Here is a 22,466-nt window from a genome sequence, read left to right on the forward strand (position 1 = left end):
GTTCAATGTATAACAATGTAAAATGTTAATGCTGTACTGTACATTAATGACAAGATGGGGGGGGGCTCATCACCCTAACTTGGGCATTTGAGGTTGTGGCAGGTTATACTCCCACTATCATACAATACAGGGACCTCTACATTATCCGGTTACCATAATTATGTTCTCTACATGTTAACTGAGGTACTCATTTTATCTACCATCCCACAAGAGGTGGATGGTTACCAGCATTGTGTGGCACCAGCTGCCCACTCTGGGATGCAAACTCTGGCACTATCAGGCAAGCAGATTCACAGTCAGTAATGCTAACCACTGGGTTACCACAGCAGTTACAAAAATACTTTAGGGCTGGCACTCAACTCACCTGAGGTACAGAAACTGAAATGTGAGGCTCCAGTCCCCTGAGTGATGCAACGCTGATATCTGAATAGATAAAGCGAGGCTCTGAGGCCGGCTGCTGTTGGGGCTGGATGGGAGTCGGGGTGGTGGAAGGGTGAGGGGGAAGCACAGTAGGAGGGGTAGGAGTGGCTCCTACAGAGGAGCTTGGTCCACTCACTGTGTTGGTATCCACTACTGCACCTGGTGGTGCTACCTGGGACCAACTTGTCTTTGCTGAAAGACAGATTACCTTGATCACAATGGTTTTACCAAAAAAAAAAAAAAAAAAAAAAAAAAAAAAAAAAAAAATTGTAAAATTAATTTGCATATTTATAAAGCTTTTCCCATCCGATGGCACATTAATGTGCTACTAAGGAAATGTGTGTAGCCATCGGATGGCATGTATACTTGTCTCTGTGTGTGTTCTGGACTTTATACGGTATTTGTGTGCCAGTACTGAGGGCTGAATGTATAGCTACAGCAATAAAAATGTAAATATTCCATATGTGGTGGTTTGCATTTAGCAAAAACCACTGTTCATGGCAAAATTACCCCATTTTACCCATCCATCCATCCATCATCCAATCCTACATTGCCCCAAGAGGAGCGCAGGAGCCCGGGGCTAGGCAGTTGGTCTTGACATTTAAGATGAGAGTGACCAGCCTCACTCATCCCTGAGTGGCATTACATAAGCAATCAACCCCAACCAACCCTTGGATATAAAACTTCACCAGCTCAATCCAACTGGAGTGCAATAATTACCCTATAAAATAAAATAAAAATAAAATAAGGGAACAGCTTTATCATCATACTGAATGGCATATGTCTGGTAGTGGAGCAGCTCCAACACCACAGGTTTTGACAGCTCACCACACAGCTAGCTAATTAGTTATATATATATATATATATATATCTTTTTTCCAACATTATGTTAGACATCAATGTACTCAGGAAATTATGGTCTACTTTTTGGTGTGGAATATTTTATCAAAACAATTATCTTTACATATCTTAAAACCCCCATGTGTGGGGACACCCAGAAAAAAAAAGAAAAAAAAAGTGGAAGGATAAAAAAACAAATAAACTAATGGCGGTAAAAATATGGACTCTGAATACTTACGTATAAATGAGGCAGTGGGAAAGCCCTGCAGAGTTGGGAAGAGAGGCGTTGATTCAGCTCGCTTGGCCCCACCAGGCTGTGACAACTGCGGCTTGAGGCGTGCAATTCGTTCACGGTCGTTTAATAGGTTGGCGGGTTTTAAGTCCTTGAGAAAAATGTGAATAAATTTCATAATATACCAACATATCTAAATTTTAAGTAAGCGAACAAGTTTACTTTTGTAGCAAAGCTGCTGCCACAATCTGGTGAATAATTCTGCCAAATTAACCTAATCAATTGTACTGAATACAACTGAAATCAACCAACACTGCATACCTCCAAATTGATCTCCAGCTTGTTACAGAGGACCTCTATCTCAAACTTGAGGTGCAGTTTCATCTCTGGCTCCTTGTGTAGCTCAGCCAGGACATTCATGATGGCCATTGTCCAAGGATTGGGAGGCTTGAATACCCTGCTCTTTCCACATGACTCCATCACTTTGGCCACAAACGGGATCACATATTGCATCTCCTATCAATTACAAAGAGAGGTGATGGTCAGCAACAGCTACTAGATTACATTACATACATCAACATGATGCCAAGATTCCTCTTAAGGAATCCCCATATCTAAGCTGGGCATGGCACACCTGTTGTCTATGAACTGGAAACTTGGCCATGAGCCAAACCACCTAATCACTTCCTAACAATCTATGGAAACTGTTGGGAAAAAGGGAACCTAGGATATGTAATTTGTAACAAAGTAAAAGTTTGTTTTATTACTTGATGTGAAGCTGAAACAAAACATAATCAACATCCTACCATAACCCTATCTCTCAGCTCTGAGTATCTAAGTGATGTTCAGGATCCGGAAATATAAAATGGGAAACAAAACCAGGCGGACAATCAACTGAGTGTCTAATCAAATGGACCACACATAAATTCACTCATCATTTAGGACTCCAAAGTTCTTAGACCCACTTCTCATACATAGGTCTTCTGCATTTCAATCCTAATTTTCACCTAAGAGACAAGTGTGATTGATTTAAGAATCAAAGTATCTGAAGTGGGAGACCAATCAAATAGCATGTCCACTGAAATGACCACACAACTGTTCACAAACATGCTTAATTTATTCAAGCTTCTTAAGGAGCAGGATAATATTACAGACTTGTTCAAAGTTTATGGAAAAAGGGAAGGTGGGGCAACACCAGCCTCATCAAGTTAATCTTTATACATACATGACCCATCCATTTCTATAATTCCCACTGCTCCTTCCACCAGCTCACAAATTTACCATACCTCATCCTTATGTTGGCCTTCCATGCCTCCTTCCACCATCAAATTCATTCTCCTCTTCACCACACAAGTGGTGAAAAAGGGGTGCCTTCATTTGGTGGCATGAGATAATGACTACAGTAGCAAGGTAGCTCTGGTGCCTGATTACATTAACATATTTCAACTCCTTCCCTATCTCCCGAGAGGTTGGTGAACTGCAGAAGGGCAATTGCAGCCCGTAGCCCACACGGTTCATGTCCAAACGAGACTGGGGTCCACACACTAACAACAATAGCCATATCCATTCTTTCAACAGCATTACAGTCAAACCTCCTCCAATGCAACAGACACACTCCTGATGGCAGCTCTCTGTTCATTTCTTCTACATTCCACTTGCATTTCCCTCTATCATTTGTAGTGAACCGTAGCAAACTCTTCCATACTCATTTTCATTGTATAATATGATTTTACTTTTACTTTTTAAGTAAACACTTCTACTTCTCTAACTCACTCTCATGATCATTGTTCACAATAACATAGTAATAACATTGTTAGCTACATCTAAAAACAAACATTACCTGTAATCCTTTGTTGTATGACTCGATCAGGAGAGATTTCATGTCGATATCTGTGTGAAGGATTGGCTTATTCTTGGCGAGGGTCAACATTCCTAACCAATGGCCGAGATTTTTCAGAAGTGACTTGTCTGAAAAATTGGCTGCAGACTTGTCTGCCCGTAGAAGTACCTACAAACAAAAGGATGTCATGAACACAGACCAACTAGCTACTTCAGAAACAAAACAGAATACAAATATTATAAAAAAATTACTACACCATTTAGAATTATTCTTCCTGACGTATCAGTTTTTAAAAATCTGCATTATCCTTGTCTCCTTGAAGCAGCCATAAGCCAGGAGGAAAATTCAAATTCCTATGTTTTCCCCATCATGCCTCCATTAGCTTTTTAATATCCCTACAGTTCATTCATTTTAAAAGGCAGAGATTTTTGTCCTTTTCCAGCTTATCTCTTGTGGCTCAATAGCACAAAAGACAATACTATGGCTCAACCTCATTTCCACAGGACTTCTCCATAACAAGCACAATATTCTGCTATTAATCTCTTATTACAGCCCAGCATTAGTAGGCTGCCAATTTTACTCTTAGTTAAAGCAAACAGAGTTTACAAGGACACAACATAAACATCTTCTCACCTTAATATTCCTGAGCGTTTCACGGCAGACCATAACATTTACATTATTCATCTTGAGCTGATCCAAGAAGAGTGAGTACAGTGTGTGAAAATTGTTCTCGATGGACGCACGTTTCATCACCAGGTACTGGGCTACCCACACCCAGTACTCCTCACCAACTACCTCTCGTAACTCCTCACACTGAAATAAACAAGCAACAACACATTAAAGAAAAACAACAACAACAATAATTTAAAAATAATAATGACCATGAGTATTATCAAATACAAAACACACCATGATTATTGGAATCCTGATGAAGCAAAAGGACACCCAACCACATTAGCAACAAATCTTTCCTAGTACTAACACTGGTTTTCATTAACCCCTTCAGTGTTATGAAGACTTATATTTTGTACTGGCTTACAATAACCTGCTTTATTCAACTACAGATTCATCACAGTGCAGGGTTTAAAAAGAGCTCTAACCTACACAAAGTCAAACAACCTGCTTCAAATGACACATACCTTCTGTGGCAAGTTAACCTGAGCAAGGTTATTGAAGATGAAGGCAACCTTATCTTGGATATGTTCAGGTGGTGGCGTTATCTTCTCCTCCTTCTCTGTAGCCACCAGAAGTGTCTCAATGTTGGTTGTTGTTATTGTAGGTTGCTGCTGGGAAAGTATTATTAATAGAAGCAACTAACGGGCAAACTTTTGAGAACAATGAGTACAAATGGCGGTACAATCATCATTCACTTGTGTCATGACTGATCTTCATGTCTATTAGAAAACTACAGGTAAATATATTTTTCTTAAATAAGGAATGAAATAATGATGGATAATGAAAACCATAAATAATGTGAACACTTACAATCCAGTTAAATATCCACCAAAATTAGGTAAGCACATAACAAACCTGGGTTTATTAATTAAAATGGCTCTAAAGCATCAGTTAACTGTAATAAATTAATGGATATAACATTAATCTCTTGCCCCAATTGGTTTGTCATATGGTCAGTTTGATGTACCAAATGTGCATTTCATTCAAAAGACATTTAACACTCACCTTTCCCGGGCCAACAGCACTGGACGACACTGCCATTGACTGAGGCTTGGTGATGGGCGCAGGTGTGGCCGTGGTGGTGGTGGTGGTGGTAGCTGTGATGGTCTTAGCAATGGACGACACAACAGGCGTGGCGGAGTTTGGTGGTGGAGGACCAACGGGTGTCACAGCCGCACCCGCCACCACAGAGGCAGAGGTGCCGGATGGGGCAGTGCTGGGAGACACATTGATGGTAGGAGGCATCACCACTCCAGAAGGCCGTGAGGGTGGCTCCTGGGACTGCGTGCCATACTTGATATACTGCAAAATGATAAAAATCTCATCATCCTATCCACACAAACACACACACACACACACACACACACACACACACACAATGCACAATCTGCCAAAAGGCCACATGTTTCAGTCTGGAAAAATAAAAATACTGGTATATGAAAAATACGGGAGGTCTCACTTCAAATAACAAGTTACTAGAGGGGTGTAAATCTTCACATTTGCATCTCCATTCATTCCCTATTAATCCTTTTTCAATTAACATGCTTTCACAACTTCGGTGATTTGCTTCCTTATACAATTATTTACTAATCTATTCACCACAATGATACACAATACAAATCATCTCATCTTTTAAGCTTCTGTTGCTAAGAGTAGCTGATTCACATCTTCTTATGGGATCCTTTAATCAGTTAGGGAGATTTTTTTTTTCTTTCTCCTTTAAAGAAACTACTGTACAGTAACTACAGAATTCAACCACTGAGAAACTAGTGGATAAGTCATTACCATTACTGTAAATTATAATATCCCATTTTCACACAGTATACATACAGTTCTTTTGTCTGAGTAAACATATAAAAGAAAAGCACACCTTACTACTAGCCTACAGGAGCACAAGGGTGCTCACAACTTAAGTTGCCACATCCCTGTTCAAGATTTCATATACAAAGAGGGTGGTTTCCAATCTTTCACTGCTATATGAGTATGCAAAAGAAAGTGTGCAAGTACAGTACATACTTAACCAGAATAGACAAACCTCACTTAACTAGGAAATATAAAATGTTTTACTTATATCACAACCAAAGCTTCCACATCCAAAATGCTTTATTAATTTTGCTGGTGCAATCTATGCAGGAGACACATAATGATACAAATGAGAAGTCTGACCTCAATAAGATGTGGTGGGAACTCATTAAAGTGCTGTATGGCCATGAGGTGCTGGCAGTATCTTGGGTACTCCTTGAGGCGGCTACGGAATCTGTCCAGTGCCACTATGCCAAAGTAGTACATCTTACTGCCATGAGGTTTTTGTAGGGCCTCCATTACATATCGCAGCGCCACACCCAAGGCCATGTACCTAGGAAAATGGCATGAAAATGTACATATACCTAGGTAACTAAATGCAGCCTAAAACAATTGGTCAGGAAAGCTAACATATCAACAGATTAAAAACATGTGAATTCAATCAAATATGGTCGATAAAGCATAATCAATATACGAACATGCGAACAATACAGCAAAGTAAGGGTTATTCCACTGTTTTCTTCCAAGTCAACTGTACGAAACAAAGCCAAAACAGGTCTGATGCGTTTTCATAGACAACACAATTTGTTACAGCATGGCCCAATATACTGGGGTTTTACTACCGGTATTCTCTCCTGTTGCCATGGCTCCAGGCTCTGCATGTGAATCCAGCGGATTACAAGCTGAAGCTTCCTTCTCCTCAAGTCTACCATCCCTTTTTTGGGGGATAGGAAGCTGGGGGACGTTTATGTAACTGGGCAACTAGCTGCCCAATTACATCAATTCCACCACCTGAGGGTGTCCCTCTCCATGCAGGCTGTACTTTTTCCATTTGAGAAACATGCTGTTTCTTCTCCCACAACTGTAATCTATAAAGTTATACAAAACACAAATTAAAAAAAAACAAAAATACTTACTCAACAAGTCCTTGCTCAATGATGCCACCAAAGAGCCTGGCCGTAGTGAACAGTTCCTTGTCGGGGTAAGTTGGGAAAAAACGATACTCCTCAAAGAGGTTCCTCAGCATGCATGAGTAAACTTCGCGCTCCCTCTTGTTGGAGGATTCGTGGAATTTCTTCAGCATATCAAGAACCTGAGAATTAACATACAGACCATTACTAAAAAAATATGAAAATAAATAGGAGAGTTGTACAGCACTAAAGCCGGCTTCATGCATTCAGGTCCCCCAATGATCCAGGTCTTATCATTCTTATCTCTGCTCCTTCAAAATCCTACAAGCAGGTACTTTACCAATCTTTTGTGATAGCATTCAATTCTTTATACACAATCCAAGCCCCTCCAAGCCTCACATTCAAGGATGGACTACAAATCCATCTATTCATTGTCATTTCTATACATTTTTAACCTACAAACGTCCTCTTCCTATACTGCCCAGGTCTCACTACCATACAGCATTCAACTTCTAACACATGCTGCATACAAAGCACCACATTTCTTAATAAATTCTCCTTTTCTATCACTTAAAAGCTTTATTGCTTACATCATAACCCTTGCTAACATGTATACTGTATATTCCTGTGACTAAAACAAGTGTAGTAACCATCCCAACAATGGATTAAGTAAAGACTAGTATTTACATGGCTTGATAAAATACAGATAAGAGATCAATACACTGTCCAGTTTAATTCAACCTAGAACTGCCATCTTGTCATCCTGATTGCCAAGTTGTGGCAAGTGATTAGCATTATCATACTGTTAGCCCCAAAAAGTGCTAAGGGAAAGGATTCTGAGCCATAATACAGTGAATCTGCCATTGAACTGCATGCAATACAGTGCTAAACAGCAAAAATCTTTGGCAACTTAAGGTGAGTAAATCGTAGGTACAGTTAGACATCATCACCATCATCATTCAGATATCCTTTCCTACCCCAAGGTCATATACTCCACTGCACTGCTTCACACTTAGGGCATGTTCATTCATGAGACATATATGGACACAGAAACCTTATCAAACCCCTTCCTGCTAAGCAAGATTATGAGCAGGAAACTCTGAGAAATGAACCGGTGGGATATTTAACCACATACATGCAAACTGGGATGCTGCACTGTCCCCAGACTACCATTTCCTTACCTCTTCTATGGATAATGTTGGATGAGGAGGATGATTGTAAATTCTCTGGAAATAGCTGTTTGCTTCATCCTCTACTTCTTTGCTTACAAGTTGTGGCATGTCAAAAATCTGAGAGATGTCCACTGGAATAAGGAAAAATTAAATCATTGGGAAGCAACCACAACTACCATAATATAACTATTACTATTCCTAAATCCATCCTATTTTTATTAACACATCAGATTTTCTGAAATGCATGTTCAACAATCTGATCCCCATACAATTCTTACTTCCTTACATCCATTCCCTTTTCCAAAGGTAATGTCAATGTTTTTTCTCCAATCTTGGGTATCTTCCTTATGTCGGCTGGCATAATTTGTATGACGACACTTAAGCACTTAATTATCTTTATGATATTAACAAAAACAGAAACTTACTTTGCCTGGCTGGAGCAACTGTGGGCTGGACTGAGTGAGAACGGAGGGATGATGGTATGATGGATGATGCTGGCAGTGCCGGAAGCTGTGACCCAACTGCTGCAGGGTGAGGGGGACCTATTTGTAGTGCTGGCAGTATGGAGGAGAGAGGGGACTGAGAAGTGCCAGGGGCAGAAGATGGACCTAAGGGTCGACCAGGGGATCCTGGGGCAGTACCCAGAGAGCCTAGAGCACCCAGGCTCATTGAGGTGGAGACAGGTGTTGGGAAGATGGATGAGGTGACGCCAGTACCACCCAGATTGAGGTTGCCAAGGCTGGATGCAATGTTGCCCAGGGCACCCTCACTGGACGCAGCTGGACCAGGACCAGGAAAACCAATCTGAAATAAATCATCACAATGCTCACACTCCATATAATTTTTTTTTTTTCCCAACTAAAAGAAGCCCATGGATTCTGTCCAGATCATTATGAAATGAATGTACCATAGATGAAACAATATTTCATCCCAAAAATGCACCAAGAAAAACTAGTCATGTAAAAGTATCATCACAAACGTTAATACAAACACACACACACACACACACACACAGTCTTTCTTCTGGGTAATCAACTACCATTTTGCCAAAGCTTAGGTACTCACCACCCCAACCTGCTGTGAACGAGAACGAGTCATCAGGCTGCAGTTCTGAACCATCTGAAGTATTGTGTCAGAAAGCTCCTGTGAGACATTCCTAAAATCAAAGAAACCAAATATTACTTATAGGCAACCGTAATGCACGATTTATTCCTTATATATCTTTTCCTAAATCATTCAACTTCGTTCCTTAAGTCTGACAACATCTTTTTAAATCTATTCCAACGCTGGACGATTTGATTCAGCATGGGACACATCTTCTTCGATGAAAAAGTTACAAAATAATCACCAATAGCTTAATGAAAGCCAAAGGGTTTCCTGCATATCATGACACTATGTACCATACTTATTTCAATAATCATGAAATGAAGGTGAAAAAGAAGTGTGGAAGTGTGAGGGATGAAAATGGAAATATGTTACCAAATTGTATTCAAGTGAGGAGCAAATGGAATAAATATTTTAAAAGATTAATGAATGGTAATGATGAGAAAGAAGCAGTTGTAAACACAACTGGTTTTGATGGTGGGCAAAGAAGGTAAGTCATGTAAAGAAATGTGATAATGACAAAAGTGAAGACTTGCTGTGATGAAGCTGAAGACAAGAAAGGCAGCAAGTGTTGATGTGTATGCAGAGATGATTAAGTGCAACAGAGTGAGTGGAAAGATGTGTTTGTTAGAAACATGCAAGAAAGCTTAATGAGTGGAACTGTAACAGATTTTTTCTTCTTCCATTTTTTCCCTCCTTGCTGAAAGCTACCTAACCCCATCCTTAAGTGGAGAAAGAGGTCTAGATGATGATGAGGATGAGGATTAATCCTGTATATCAGGAAAGGTGTGGTTTGGTAGTCACACACAGAACTTATCCTTGCATAAATTGGGAATAAATGCCCCTGTACTCAGTATCTGCCATGCAGGTTCTGAAAGGGAGAGGGCTGTAGGGACCAATAATCTTTATCCTTCAAAATATCTTGAAATGATCCAGGTAAAAGATGGACTCAGATCTGAATCTTGTTCCTGCCCAGTCTTTGTTATTAGTAGGTAGGCTTGTCTGACTGGGTGGGATGCAAGAAACACGCAGTACTGTAGTAGTGAAGGTTTTCATGTTGCAAGGTACGATATGATGATACTGTGTGAGACAAGGTTAGCAGGGAGTAGAATGGACATGTGTGTACATATCTGGTAATGAGAACGTGTGTACAGAGTGAAGAGGTAGTTGCTTTGTTGATGGACAAAGAATGAAAGGTGAAGTGGAACAAATAGGCTACCTATAAATGTATTAGCATGCTTCCTGGACCCTACATCATTCCATCCTTAGGTGAGAAAGAGACGTCAGAAGATGAAGGTGCTGATGATGATAAAAAAAAAATAATAATAAAAAATAAATTTAAAAAAAGCGGAAAAGTCAAATTACAAAAAAACTTACATAATGCAGGCATTGAGGCAGACTAGTAGAGTGGACATGGTCTCTGGGGGCAGCTGGGATGACTTGGGCAACATGTCCTCCTTCCCTCCCACCAACTGGGGACATCGACGCTGAAGGAATTTTATGCATGACGAGATAAACGGCTCACCATGCTCACGGATCTTGTCTGTCAACCACTTGTCCAGCTTAAGAAATTCACCTGCATATAATTTTGTGAGGTCAGTTACTTTGTTAAGTTACTGTTCCTAGGAAAGAACAAGGCATCAGTTAGGTTTTCATCATTAAAATTTCATAAATTCTGCCACAGACATATATTACTCCATGAAATGTTGTGGTATCTATTAAAACAGATCCAAATTCACTTTCTAAGTAGAGTTCACTTCATGACTACCTAAATTTCCATCTCACAGCTCAACAAAAAGAAAATACATCACTCACGTCTGTACGCCAGGCAGGCCAGGTCAATGACGAAAGGGAAGGACTGAGCATTTAAGAGGAGTGAAAGTGCCTTGAGATCCTGTGCCACATCCAGTATACGGCTCAGCCGAGTCTGGTCATTCTCAACCATCATATACCACTCAGCCATCGCATGCATGATGATTTGACGCACTGTGCTTGTGTGGTTCTTTGGGAAAGGTTAAATGTTAGAACTTACCTTGCCAGAAACATGTGGGTAAAAACTAACATGTCTAAAATTGTCATTTTATGCAAACTATCACATTTTTCTGTTGAAAATATTCCACTAACAAAAAATGTTCAGTGAAGTTCATAATCATACCTGATTATGCCAAGCATGATGCAGTATAATGGCAGCATTTGGATGATTCCCTAGGAAAATGGGAATCAGCGACGCAATGAGATCTTGCCGAAGCATTGTGTAGGGCAAAGTCACCTGGAAATGAAAATATATATAGTTCTCCCAAAGTTCAAAATACAGTGCAACCCTTTTATAAGCATCCCCATGCATACTTCAATTATCTATATGATCTCCTTAGTGTTTTATTTTATTTTTACAAAATGCCAAATTTACACCGATTCTTCCTATCAACTCCACACTGATTATACAGTATGGTAAATTAAGTTCCGGCAAATTTTAACATGTTCAAAGGTATTCATTATATGAGAAGTAGTTGCAGCCCCAGGTTCATCTGAATGTGAGCCCAGAGAACTGTAAGATGAAACTACCCCTCTCCTGCAGCCCACCAGCCTTCTATTGGGGGACAGGGAGGGAACTGACAGATGCTTTTATACAGTACCTGGGCAATGGAACTGTCTGGCTATATTTGTGCCACCATATGAAGGTGTCCCACTCTGCACCTACTGTACAAATCCAAATGATGCAAGACCCCTTGGTAAACAATATCTTTTACTCATACCTGAACCAGCCCCAAGACTAGAATATCTGGACAGTGTTGTATTGGAAACTTGAACAGTTCCTTCACTGCTGAGTAATGCCCAGCCTCTCCCAAGTACAGCAGAACCTCCAGGAGCTGAACAGACTTCCATGTTGCCACCTGAAAATATAAGACAGAAACAAAACCTATCACCAACGTAAGACAGGGAAAGCAACCAACAACATTCCTGAACACTACAACACTTGACCATCAATTTATAAACACATATTTTAATTCTTTCTCCACTTACACACACTAACAAGTTCATTCATCATTTTTCAAGGTGGTTCGCACTATCTGCCAATATCAAAGCAACATTAGTACGCAGTAAGTACGGTACCATAAGATGCTGCCTGTAAACTGGAAGAATTATAACCACATACAGAAATGGTTACTGGAAAAATAAGAGCTTTAGTCTGACTATGATTCAGGATGAATTTTTTTTTTATTTTTTATTATTAAATGTTTAGAATTAGAATTATCAAAGTAAAAATCTGATCTACACATCTCTCCTTTCGAAGCCATCCCCGCTCTTCAACTAGGGTACATGTATCTTGAATGAATGCTGTAAGAATATCTATACTGATTTACACTTAAATACTCAAGTTAAATCAAATGAGGACTGACTAATACATGTTGCTTGGCTGCAATATACCAACAAACAACATTCAACTCATAAAACAAATGGTTACATACAGTAAGGTTCATGTCTAAATCTATCTATCTATCTATTGCCAGACGCCTCAATCCCGTTTGGGGTGGCAACTAACAAATCGCCTCCAAGTCGCCCTGTCCCCCGCCATTTCACTGCCCTGCTCCCAACTCACACCCCCCTCTCTCATATACCTCTCCACCCCATCCCTCCATCTCATCCTCGGCCTCCCCCTCCCTCTTCCCCCCTCCACCTCACTCACATACACTCTCTTCGTCAGTCTTTCACCCTCCATCCTCTCCACATGGCCAAACCACCTCAGTGTGTTCCTCATAACGCTTCCTATCACATCCACATCCACACCACAACGCTCCTTTATATCCTCATTCGTCAGCCTGTCTCTCCACGTGACTCCACAGGCTCCTCTTAAATAACTCATTTCCACTGCTCTCACTCTTGACTTGTGTCCTTCCAACAATGTCCAAGCTTCACTTCCGTACGTTAGACTTGGTATCACAATACTGTCATGTAGTAACTTTTTCCCTTCCATGTTCACTTCCCTGTTTCTTATCACTGCTTTCAAAGAACCAGCAACCTTTCTTCCCTGCTGTACCCTTTCAAGCACTTCACCCTCCAAACCTCCATCCTTACTCATCACACTACCCAAGTACTTAAACATACTCACATTTTCCAATTCCTCACCATCCAACCTCACTATACATTCACTGACTTCACCTCTCTCAAAGACCATCACTTTACTCTTCCCTACATTCACCTTTAGGTTCCATTTCTTACACACTCTCTCAAACTCATCCACCAAGCCTTGCAGCTCCCCTTCGTCTTCACTCAACAACACAGTATCATCAGCAAACAACAGTACAGGGAGTTTCCAAACACTATCCTCTCTCACCAGGGCCACTCCAACATCTAAATACATTTATTTAATGTCAGGATATACTGTACCTCCTTATTGTCCAGATCTGGCAGTGTTTTCAGACAATCGGTTGATACTGTATGACATGAATAGTCTGTAAAGCAGAATATTTCAGGATTCTTCAAAATTTGTGTTATAAGACTAAGCTGCTCCTCAGTGTTCTTCCAGTGGGCATAGAAACATTCCACAGGGAATATGTCTGACCTGAGTCCCTGTCCCTGAAGGAGACACCTGCAAAATTAAGGGAATTTAAGTAGTTATAGGTAACAGTCTGGGCTAGTATAACTACGGTAACTGTAGCCATTATAAGGTACTGTATTCCACACTGTTCTGTACATCAAAATTCAAAACATGAATATCAACTCTGGCATTCTCCTCTCAAAAGCTAAAGTGAACTGACCTTAAAGCTGTAATGAGTATCTTGAGCCCCTGTCTGTCTTTGACCAAAAAACCTTTATGGTCAAGCTTATTGAACACTTCCTTTACATTGAGATTTGGGACTACTTCAAGAAGACTTTTGATGAAGACCTCCACATTCCAGCCTTGTGGCCCTGTTAAGCCCCCAGAACCCACTAGGCTCACATCACCTCCGGGTGCCGACTGCGCCTGGCTACTTGGGATCTTGTCTTTGCTATCACTCCACAACGAACCTGGCTGGTTGATATTTTGCAATCCAATCTGAAAATACAAATATGTGGTTATATAGCCTGTAAGGATCAGTTACGAGTCAGAGGACTGAAAACATTTAGTTGAGTACCGGTATCTTGTTTAGTTCTTTTATCACATTCTTTGTCATGCTCTCTGGCCCTACCTTACCCTATCCCTGGGTAGAACAAGGAAATCAGTATAAACATGACGATTTATTTTTAAATTAAACACGATGATTTATTTTTAAATTAAATAAGGCTGGGTAAAATGGAAATGTGAGTTGCTGTCATTATTGACAATAAGAAATAGAGTCGTTTGTCCACTGGAAAAAGGGTGAAAGTGAATGCTTAGATGGTACGAACACATCCAGACAATGTGTCTGACTTTACCCTGTTTACAATAATTTGGCATAAAACTCTCTTAACCTTGAATGCTCAGTTATACTGTAAACTATTTCTATTAACAAATAAATGAATATAAATAAGTAAATAAAATAAAAAGGATATAATGACATGTAACGATCATGTAAAAATGCTGGCCTCAACTTTTAGAGAAAGATACTGTATAGCACAGCACCTGTGGCAATAAAAAATCATGCTATAAATTACATCAAGGTTTATGCAAAAAATCACTGCTGCAATGCTCTAAATTACTAACAAAATTAAATTCCCATACCTGTTCTGTTGGTAGTCCCGTGTGGGTACGAATCATTACCCCAAGGACTTTGGCAACAGCAGCTGGGGTGATGGAGTTCACCCCAAAGTTGGCTAAGTTGTTCCGGCATTCTTCTGGCGTGCTGCAGAAACTGTATCCTAACTCTACGACTAGGTCAGCCAAGGATCCATCCAGCTAAAACGAAAGTTTGACAAACACTGAATCCTGTACAAGATTGTGATTACAATGAATTTTATACATACATGTTGCAACTAAACTTATATCACAGTTCATCTGTTTTGAAAGGTTCTGTACATACTTGCATATTATTTTGCAACTTACAGCAGTGTACTACTATACAGTATAATGGTAAGTGCTTTTAATTTTGCCTTAAGTACTTCCTCATAATATATTTAACTTACCAAATTCTTTGCCATGTTGGCTGGCTGCTCCTGAGTGATCTTCTCCATAAGGATGTCCGAGTCCGGGTATAGGAGCGGTGCGAGGACCACTGGGACACGAGACCTGGGGAAGTCCCGCTGCAGAGCGGTGAGGAAGGCCTCTCGGGATTCAGGGGGGAGAAGGGGCACCGCCGGCTCCCTCCACAGAGGCACCACTTGGGTGAGTAGCAAGTGTAGTGCCTCTGTTGATAGTTCAAGTACTTCACGTTCACCAGAATCTGTGGGTGCAAAAAGTAATCCCGAGGTAAGGGGAGAAACTCTACCCACATTTTAATAACAGAAGACCAAAATCAAAGGGGAGGGGGGGGGGGCTAGAATGAGTATTTTCCCACTCCAACTTGTATTGCTATAACTTACTGGTGAACCTACCACCCAGCACTGATGTTACAAGGAGTCTCATATGCTACCTCCTATGACACAAGGGTGATTATGAGGAAGTTCATGTCTCCATTAATTCACTTCTCCAAAGAGATCAGAGGGCCTTCCTTTCACACCACAACTTATGTAGTCGACTGAAACTTGGTAGGGTGGTGACAATTAGTTAAGGAGGTTATCATCCAGGTTTAACTTAGGTTACCTTAACAGAATTTCACTTCTTCCAAGTTTTTAAAATTTATTTATTTATTCTCACTCTCAACTTGAATATCAGGACTAACTTCCCTAGCCCTGGGTTCCTATGTTCCTCATGAGGCGACATAGGATTAGATGGTGGATGGATGGATGGATGGATTTTTTTCATAATCTATAATCTTTCTAACCATCAAATGCTTTCTTTAGGGGGGAAGTATGACTTAATCCCAAAAACTCCTGGAAAACACAGTCCATGGCTTGCCACCAGCAAGAAACTCATGGGAATGAGAAACAGGCTGAAGGTGGCATAAATGCAATCCATGCTGAGAGGAACTGCATTCACTGCAAAGGGAATGAATAATGAAGACCACAGGGTTGTAAAACTGGATGTATGTGGTGTGTAAGAACGACATTCACTGCACTAGGTTCTACGTTGTGAGAGGAGTAAGAATGCAAATTTATAAATACACACACACACACACAAAAAAAACAATACAGTACAATGCTTTCTCATAAGGAATCCCAATTTTGAGGGTGACTATGGTACAGCTGAAGTTTTGTTTGACCCCTTAACCGCGGGGCATCACTTTCGTGACACTTGGGAGCAAGAGATCATACCGCGGGGCGTCACTTTTGTGATTCTGTGTTATTTTGAATTCACCCGGGCTTTCAAGTGTTGGCTTGTATCATCTATCAGTACTGTCAATGTCCAACACTAGTCAGCACTCCTAATCTCATCTGTACTCCCATCCATTGTTGACAATTTAGCCATTTCTCCCCGTTCTTGACTCCCCTCCCTACCCCCCCTCCATTACCCTATCCTCTCGCCTGCCCAGCCGTGCTACGCTAAGTAAATCTTCCCTGGAATTTTTCACTGATTTCATCCATTGAAATAAACCATATGCCCTATTCTTATACCAAATAATATATACATAAAAGAAATAAAGTAAGTGATAGTGCCATACACCTGGAATTGGCTAATTATCACCTGACAACACCTCACGTGCACTTGTTCGCTAATTTTCGCTGTTTATTCCCCTTGAAATATGCCGTATAATCTATTTTCATAATAAATATACATATAAGGAGGGAAGGGAGAAGTCTAAGTGATATTTACATTCACCTGGAACTACCTAATTTATAATGTATTGTCTAGATTTCCTGCCAATCATTTAACTGTTATATATTAGCTGCTGTCAAGAGGCTGACGTTGGCAGTCATGCATTTCCCTAGGTAGGCCACCACCCCGGCCCACCCTTATCAGTTCACTATCATCTTCCAATGTGAAAGTACGTCTGTTTGCTCCTGCTGACTTCAGCCACTATTCACCTTCATGCAAAGGGCCCTGTGACCTTTACCCCCAACTAAACCTCGTGTGGAAAGAGGTAAAGGGCTGACAATTGATAAAAGAGTGACTACGATCTTTCTATTGCTGGTTCCTTGAAAGCAGTGATAAGAAACAGGGAAGTGAGCATGGAAGTAAAAAAGTTACTACATGACAGTATTGTGATACCAACTCTAACGTACGGAAGTGAAGCTTGGACGTTGTTGGAAGGACACAAGTCAAGAGTGAGAGCAGTGGAAATGAGTTATTTAAGAGGAGCTTGTGGAGTCACGTGGAGAGACAGGCTGACGAATGAGGATATAAAGGAGCGTTGTGGTGTTGATGTGGATGTGATAGGAAGCGTTGTGAGGAACACACTGAGGTGGTTTGGCCATGTGGAGAGGATGGAGGGTGAAAGACTGACGAAGAGAGTGTATGTGAGTGAGGTGGAGGGTGGAAGAGGGAGGGGGAGACCGAGGATGAGATGGAGGGATGGGGTGGAGAGGTATATGAGAGAGGGGGGTGTGAGTTGGGAGCAGGGTAGTGAAATGGCGGGGGACAGGGCGACTTGGAGGCGATTTGTTTGTGGCCACCCCAAACGGGATTGAGGCGTCTGGCAATAGATAGATAGATAGATAGAAAACAGTGCAAGTGGAATTGTAAATAATGTGTAAACAGCAAGTGAAAGTAATGAATGTAAATATACATGAACAGTGAAAAATAGTTTTATAAGTTACTTCAAGTGACAGTGCATAACACAGTGTAAATAAAATAGAAATGTAAATAACGTAAATAAAATAGAGAACGTAAATAGAAATGTAAATGAGTAGTATTATAAGAATACGAGTATATACCCTAGGAGTAGTGAAAGTGAAAGTTTCACTCTAGCATGTATGAATACTATGAGTTATGAGAGTGAAGGTGAAAGTGAAAGTTTCACTCTAGCATGTATGAATACTATGAGTTATGAGAGTGAAGGTGAAAGTGACATTCATTCTCAATGCTAGTATACAGGACGAGAAAGTGAATGCTCCGTATTTTACAGAAAGAAATTGAATCCCTACAGTGACAATAAACTAATACTACTGAAGGAAACTTATGGATAAAGACTGTAGATATATATAAGTGTTATACAGTAATAGAAATATAAAGTGTGAGGGGTTTTATGAATAATAAATGACAGAATACCAACAGCGAACTAGCGCAAGTGGGAAGGTCATACGTGCTCGTAATTTTCATTGCTTTCACAGTGGGTTTTTTTTGGAGTATGGATCCCAAACTACTTGATAATCATAGAGTAGTGTTTATAATGTTAATATCTGGCAGTGATAATCATATTACGGGTTGTCAGGAAGTGTAAAGTGGAGACTTCATTACCCAACTTCAGAGGTCTCCACAAGTCCTATAGTAATCGATGAGGGCTCAACATACATCCCAGGAGAAAGCTGAAGGTATGTGCCATATGCATATGTAATTTTAATATTCTAGGACTAATAACTGATTTTTGGCAAATTTTTTTGAGAGTCTGTCGGAGCCCGAATAACCCCGCTGGACACGCAAAACATTGGGAAACATGCCAGCGGTGTAAGGGTTAAGGACTTAAACTAAGCCAAGTGCTAAATCCAGCTAATTCCTTCCCAAGAGAGGCTGGAAAATGCTGGTAAAAAAAAAGAAATCTGAAATGTGTCATGCGACTTTCAACAATGTTCAAGTTTCTTTCGTTACAAGCAAGTACCACAAAATCACCTACAAACAACTGATGCGAGACACTCCGTCCAGCAGGCACTCACCAGAATCAACGTATGCACGGACAAGGTCAGGAAGCTTGGCCTTAAGAAGTGTTGTGGCCTGACTCCTGATTTCTGGGCTGGTTTCGTGGAGCAGGTACAAGCAAAGAGTAACTTCCTGTAGCCGTGAAAGCCTCAGGGCCTTGCACACTCCACTCACCCACTGGGACTTTATTACCTGGAGAAAACAAATTCTTGAAGAAGTACTACCAACATAGACTGAGTCTCAATCCCACTGTTCACCAATGTTGGCTATAGTTCTCACAACACTGCCTTCAACTATGCATGGATCTACATATTCTGGTTTGCTGCTAGTCACATCACTGAGTCTGATACTGAGTTCTACAAGGTGTCCCACAGGTCTGTTATCATGGGGGAAAAACACATATATTTCTAATTTTTTCAGGATCAATTCTGACTGAGCATCTTGTCTGGAATTATGTACCAGAAAAAATGGTGGATACAATGAGCACCTTCCATGAATAAAGGCTTTTGTATTGCCACTTTTTATACACCTGGTATGTACTTTTTTTCCTCTTTGCCTTACCTTAGCTGGATTGGGTGGGTTGGCAGTGGCGAAGGCCAGACAGGATATAAAAGTTGTTGCGGGAAGAGTGGCAGCCAAGTGCTGGAGGAGTAGGGCACAAGCTCCCCCAGATGTGGCAGACCACACGAGGGAACCCACTCCACAACTCACTGACCCTTCCTTGTCCTGAGAAAACACCAGTCATCTCAATCCCTTCAAGCTTATTATATATTTCCAATTAATCTATTTGCTTGCTATCTCCAGACAATGTGCTTGAGCTTAGGGAAGACTTTCTGAACTGGAGCTGCTAAATGAAACAATATGGGAAGTTCCTCTGAAGCTAAATATAACCGTCAGATGGCAGTCTCGTAAGTAAAAAATACATCACTGGTTTACACACCAAAGTACTGTACACTACATAAGTGTCCATAACTTGACCACGTACAGTACTTCAAATAAAACTGCCACTTCAGAATCCAAAGGGTCCATTACTTAATTCTATTACAGTAAACATGCCATGTTGGACTCTGCTGCTCCAATATGCAGATATTCAGATATCATCTTTTCATTACCTTAGTATAAGTACAACTAGAAATTACCTGCTGCATAGATGTGGGAACATAACATGAAAGCTGCTCATTTTGACACTAAATTATTCACTGCAAGTCTATTTACTTATTTATTTTTAATTTGGGCTGGGAGGAGGTTGTAAGAGTCCAAATGCGTGCATATTGCAGCATGCATCTGAAATGGGCAGTTTACTTTATATATACAATACTTAAATTTTTAATACAAGATTTCTTAATACTGCAGGACCTTAAAATTCCAATAGGCTATAAATTTAAAAAATTCAGTAATTTGTTCTAAATAATCAGAAAAAATAGCTGGCACTTGTAATTAGTGGTTATATTACAAACACATATCTGCCAAAGAAACCATTGTGTAAATCATTACCAGGTAATACCAGAAAAAATGTGTATGCTTGTACCTGAAACCATAACACAGCGATTTACTTATCATCATTAACACTGCAAATCATGTAGTATTAGAGATATGAATGCTTAGATATGAAAACATACCTTATTATTATTATTATTATTGTTTGGAGAAGGTCGATGAGTGTCAACTCCCTGTGACCCGGACCACTCCAGGTGACCAATCAGCACCCGGTACAAGTGTCGCTCGGCCTCTCCACCAAACTGACGCACCACCTGACACGCACAACATTACCATCAGAACATTTTCCTTACATACTGTACTACAGTTCTTTCACCTTAACTTGGCCTAAATTTTCACACTTTTTTCATTTAACTCAGTGACAATAAAATAATGCTATGGCTCTACAACATTTCCACAGCACCTTTTCATGACTATTATCATACTGTACTCTTGTGTTAATCTATTGCTACAACTGACATTCAAGGAGAGACGGCAATTTTAAGCCAAGGATAGGTGTATAATATATTTACTATTCATCAGTGTCACTTCAGTCTCCACAGCTCCTACTTTGATTTCTTGAACAACCCTATCCATGAATACTGTACAGTATTATAAACAACCATATGGACAAACATGTTTTTGTCTTAGTCAATGACAATGAACCACTCACTTTAACATCCACCTACTTCTCATTTCACAAACACTGGAAAGTTCCTTATAGTAGCTACTGAACAGGTTTCCTTCCACACCAAGCACCTGACATCCTGCAGTCCTTCAGGCATGTTTCCTTTAATATCTGCCTAACTGCAAGTATCTGATTCACACATCCCCTACACCACTGGAAACCACCATTCATTCAGTAACTTACAGGATAATCAGGCACTTTGTCTTAACTTCTTTACTACTAGTATTCTTCCATATATCTTACTCACAGCACTTATTACACAATAATTATGACACTCACTTTTTACCGTATCTTTATACAAATGCACAGGTCAGCCACAGCCCTTTTCACTCTACTGGAACATCTCCATTCATCCAGGTTTTAAATCATATTTCCTACAAATAGCTTCTATCGTTGCATTATATCCACCATATTTTATAATTTCTACACACCAATAACCACCTACTGCCCTCCCAGTCTTCAACTTTTTTGCAACATTCCTCATTTTTGCCACAGACCAGGGTTGTCTTGATTTAAATAAAATTATTAAAATCAAATCATGTATATTGATTGAAATCACTGAAAAAGTCATGATTTAAATCAAAATGGATATTTTTTTATAAATACAGTAAAAAGGAAGAAGCTAGAGAACCACAATGTGATTGATGTGTACTGTACAGATGCATCAAGTCTGCTTGTCCTGTACTCTTCTAGTATTGACGCTGTATCAAGTCATGCACCAGTGACCCACAGCCTTCAGTTACATGGCAAACATTCAAAAGTTAAATGCAGGAAAGAGGCTCTTTTGTTGATAATAACAATAAATATGATCACATTCTGTGCTGACATATGAGATCAACTCATCTTTGAATACACAGTAACATGATTCAATCTAATGATTATCATCCAAATCTGACAAAATATAAAAGACAAGTTGGCAACTTTCATCAGCATCTGACACACAGTGATGCAGCTGCATGAGTAATCTCCCCCATATCAAGGAATGCTGGCCTGTGGTACACTGGCTTACTCCCACTTCCCAATCACATTATTATTTTGTAAGTTTGTTTATTTGAACTTTGATATATAATCATGCATGGAGATGCGTGGAGAGAGCATTATAGCCGGTTGCTGAATGCAGAGTTTGACTGGGACAGGGAAGGTTTGGAGGCAGCAGATCCAGTGTTTGGCCCTTGGCCTTTGATTGATGCTGCTACCATGAGTGAGGCAATAGGCAGGATGAAGGTGGGGAAGGCAGCAGGTGTGTCTGGGTTGACTGCCGATATGTTGAAGGCCTCAGGAGATATAGGGGTGAGGTTA

General features: G+C 40.2%; 1 protein-coding gene across 1 annotated transcript in view; it reads right to left on the minus strand.

The window, feature by feature from the left end:
• The window catches only part of Not1 (CCR4-NOT transcription complex subunit 1), a 30,675-nt gene extending 15,260 nt beyond the window's left edge, over positions 1-15,415 (minus strand). Inside the window, exons 1-20 of the mRNA XM_080284267.1 lie at positions 15,298-15,415; positions 14,897-15,070; positions 13,974-14,251; positions 13,603-13,804; positions 11,970-12,107; positions 11,372-11,485; positions 11,032-11,218; positions 10,594-10,792; positions 9,178-9,268; positions 8,538-8,916; positions 8,122-8,243; positions 6,947-7,122; positions 6,174-6,363; positions 5,013-5,309; positions 4,472-4,618; positions 3,966-4,145; positions 3,333-3,500; positions 1,814-2,008; positions 1,499-1,643; positions 365-612 (exon numbers count right to left, since the gene is read on the minus strand). Coding sequence (XP_080140393.1) covers positions 365-612; positions 1,499-1,643; positions 1,814-2,008; positions 3,333-3,500; positions 3,966-4,145; positions 4,472-4,618; positions 5,013-5,309; positions 6,174-6,363; positions 6,947-7,122; positions 8,122-8,243; positions 8,538-8,916; positions 9,178-9,268; positions 10,594-10,792; positions 11,032-11,218; positions 11,372-11,485; positions 11,970-12,107; positions 13,603-13,804; positions 13,974-14,251; positions 14,897-15,070; positions 15,298-15,345 — 3,678 coding nt within the window. The 5' untranslated portion in view covers positions 15,346-15,415. The remainder of the gene's footprint in view (positions 1-364; positions 613-1,498; positions 1,644-1,813; positions 2,009-3,332; positions 3,501-3,965; positions 4,146-4,471; positions 4,619-5,012; positions 5,310-6,173; positions 6,364-6,946; positions 7,123-8,121; positions 8,244-8,537; positions 8,917-9,177; positions 9,269-10,593; positions 10,793-11,031; positions 11,219-11,371; positions 11,486-11,969; positions 12,108-13,602; positions 13,805-13,973; positions 14,252-14,896; positions 15,071-15,297) is intronic.
• Positions 15,416-22,466: the final 7,051 nt, after the last annotated feature.

The sequence above is a fragment of the Coenobita brevimanus genome, chromosome 101, assembly GCF_032717465.1.
Source record: "Coenobita brevimanus isolate Jiangsu-jjx chromosome 101, ASM3271746v2, whole genome shotgun sequence".
Lineage (NCBI taxonomy): Eukaryota > Metazoa > Arthropoda > Malacostraca > Decapoda > Coenobitidae > Coenobita > Coenobita brevimanus.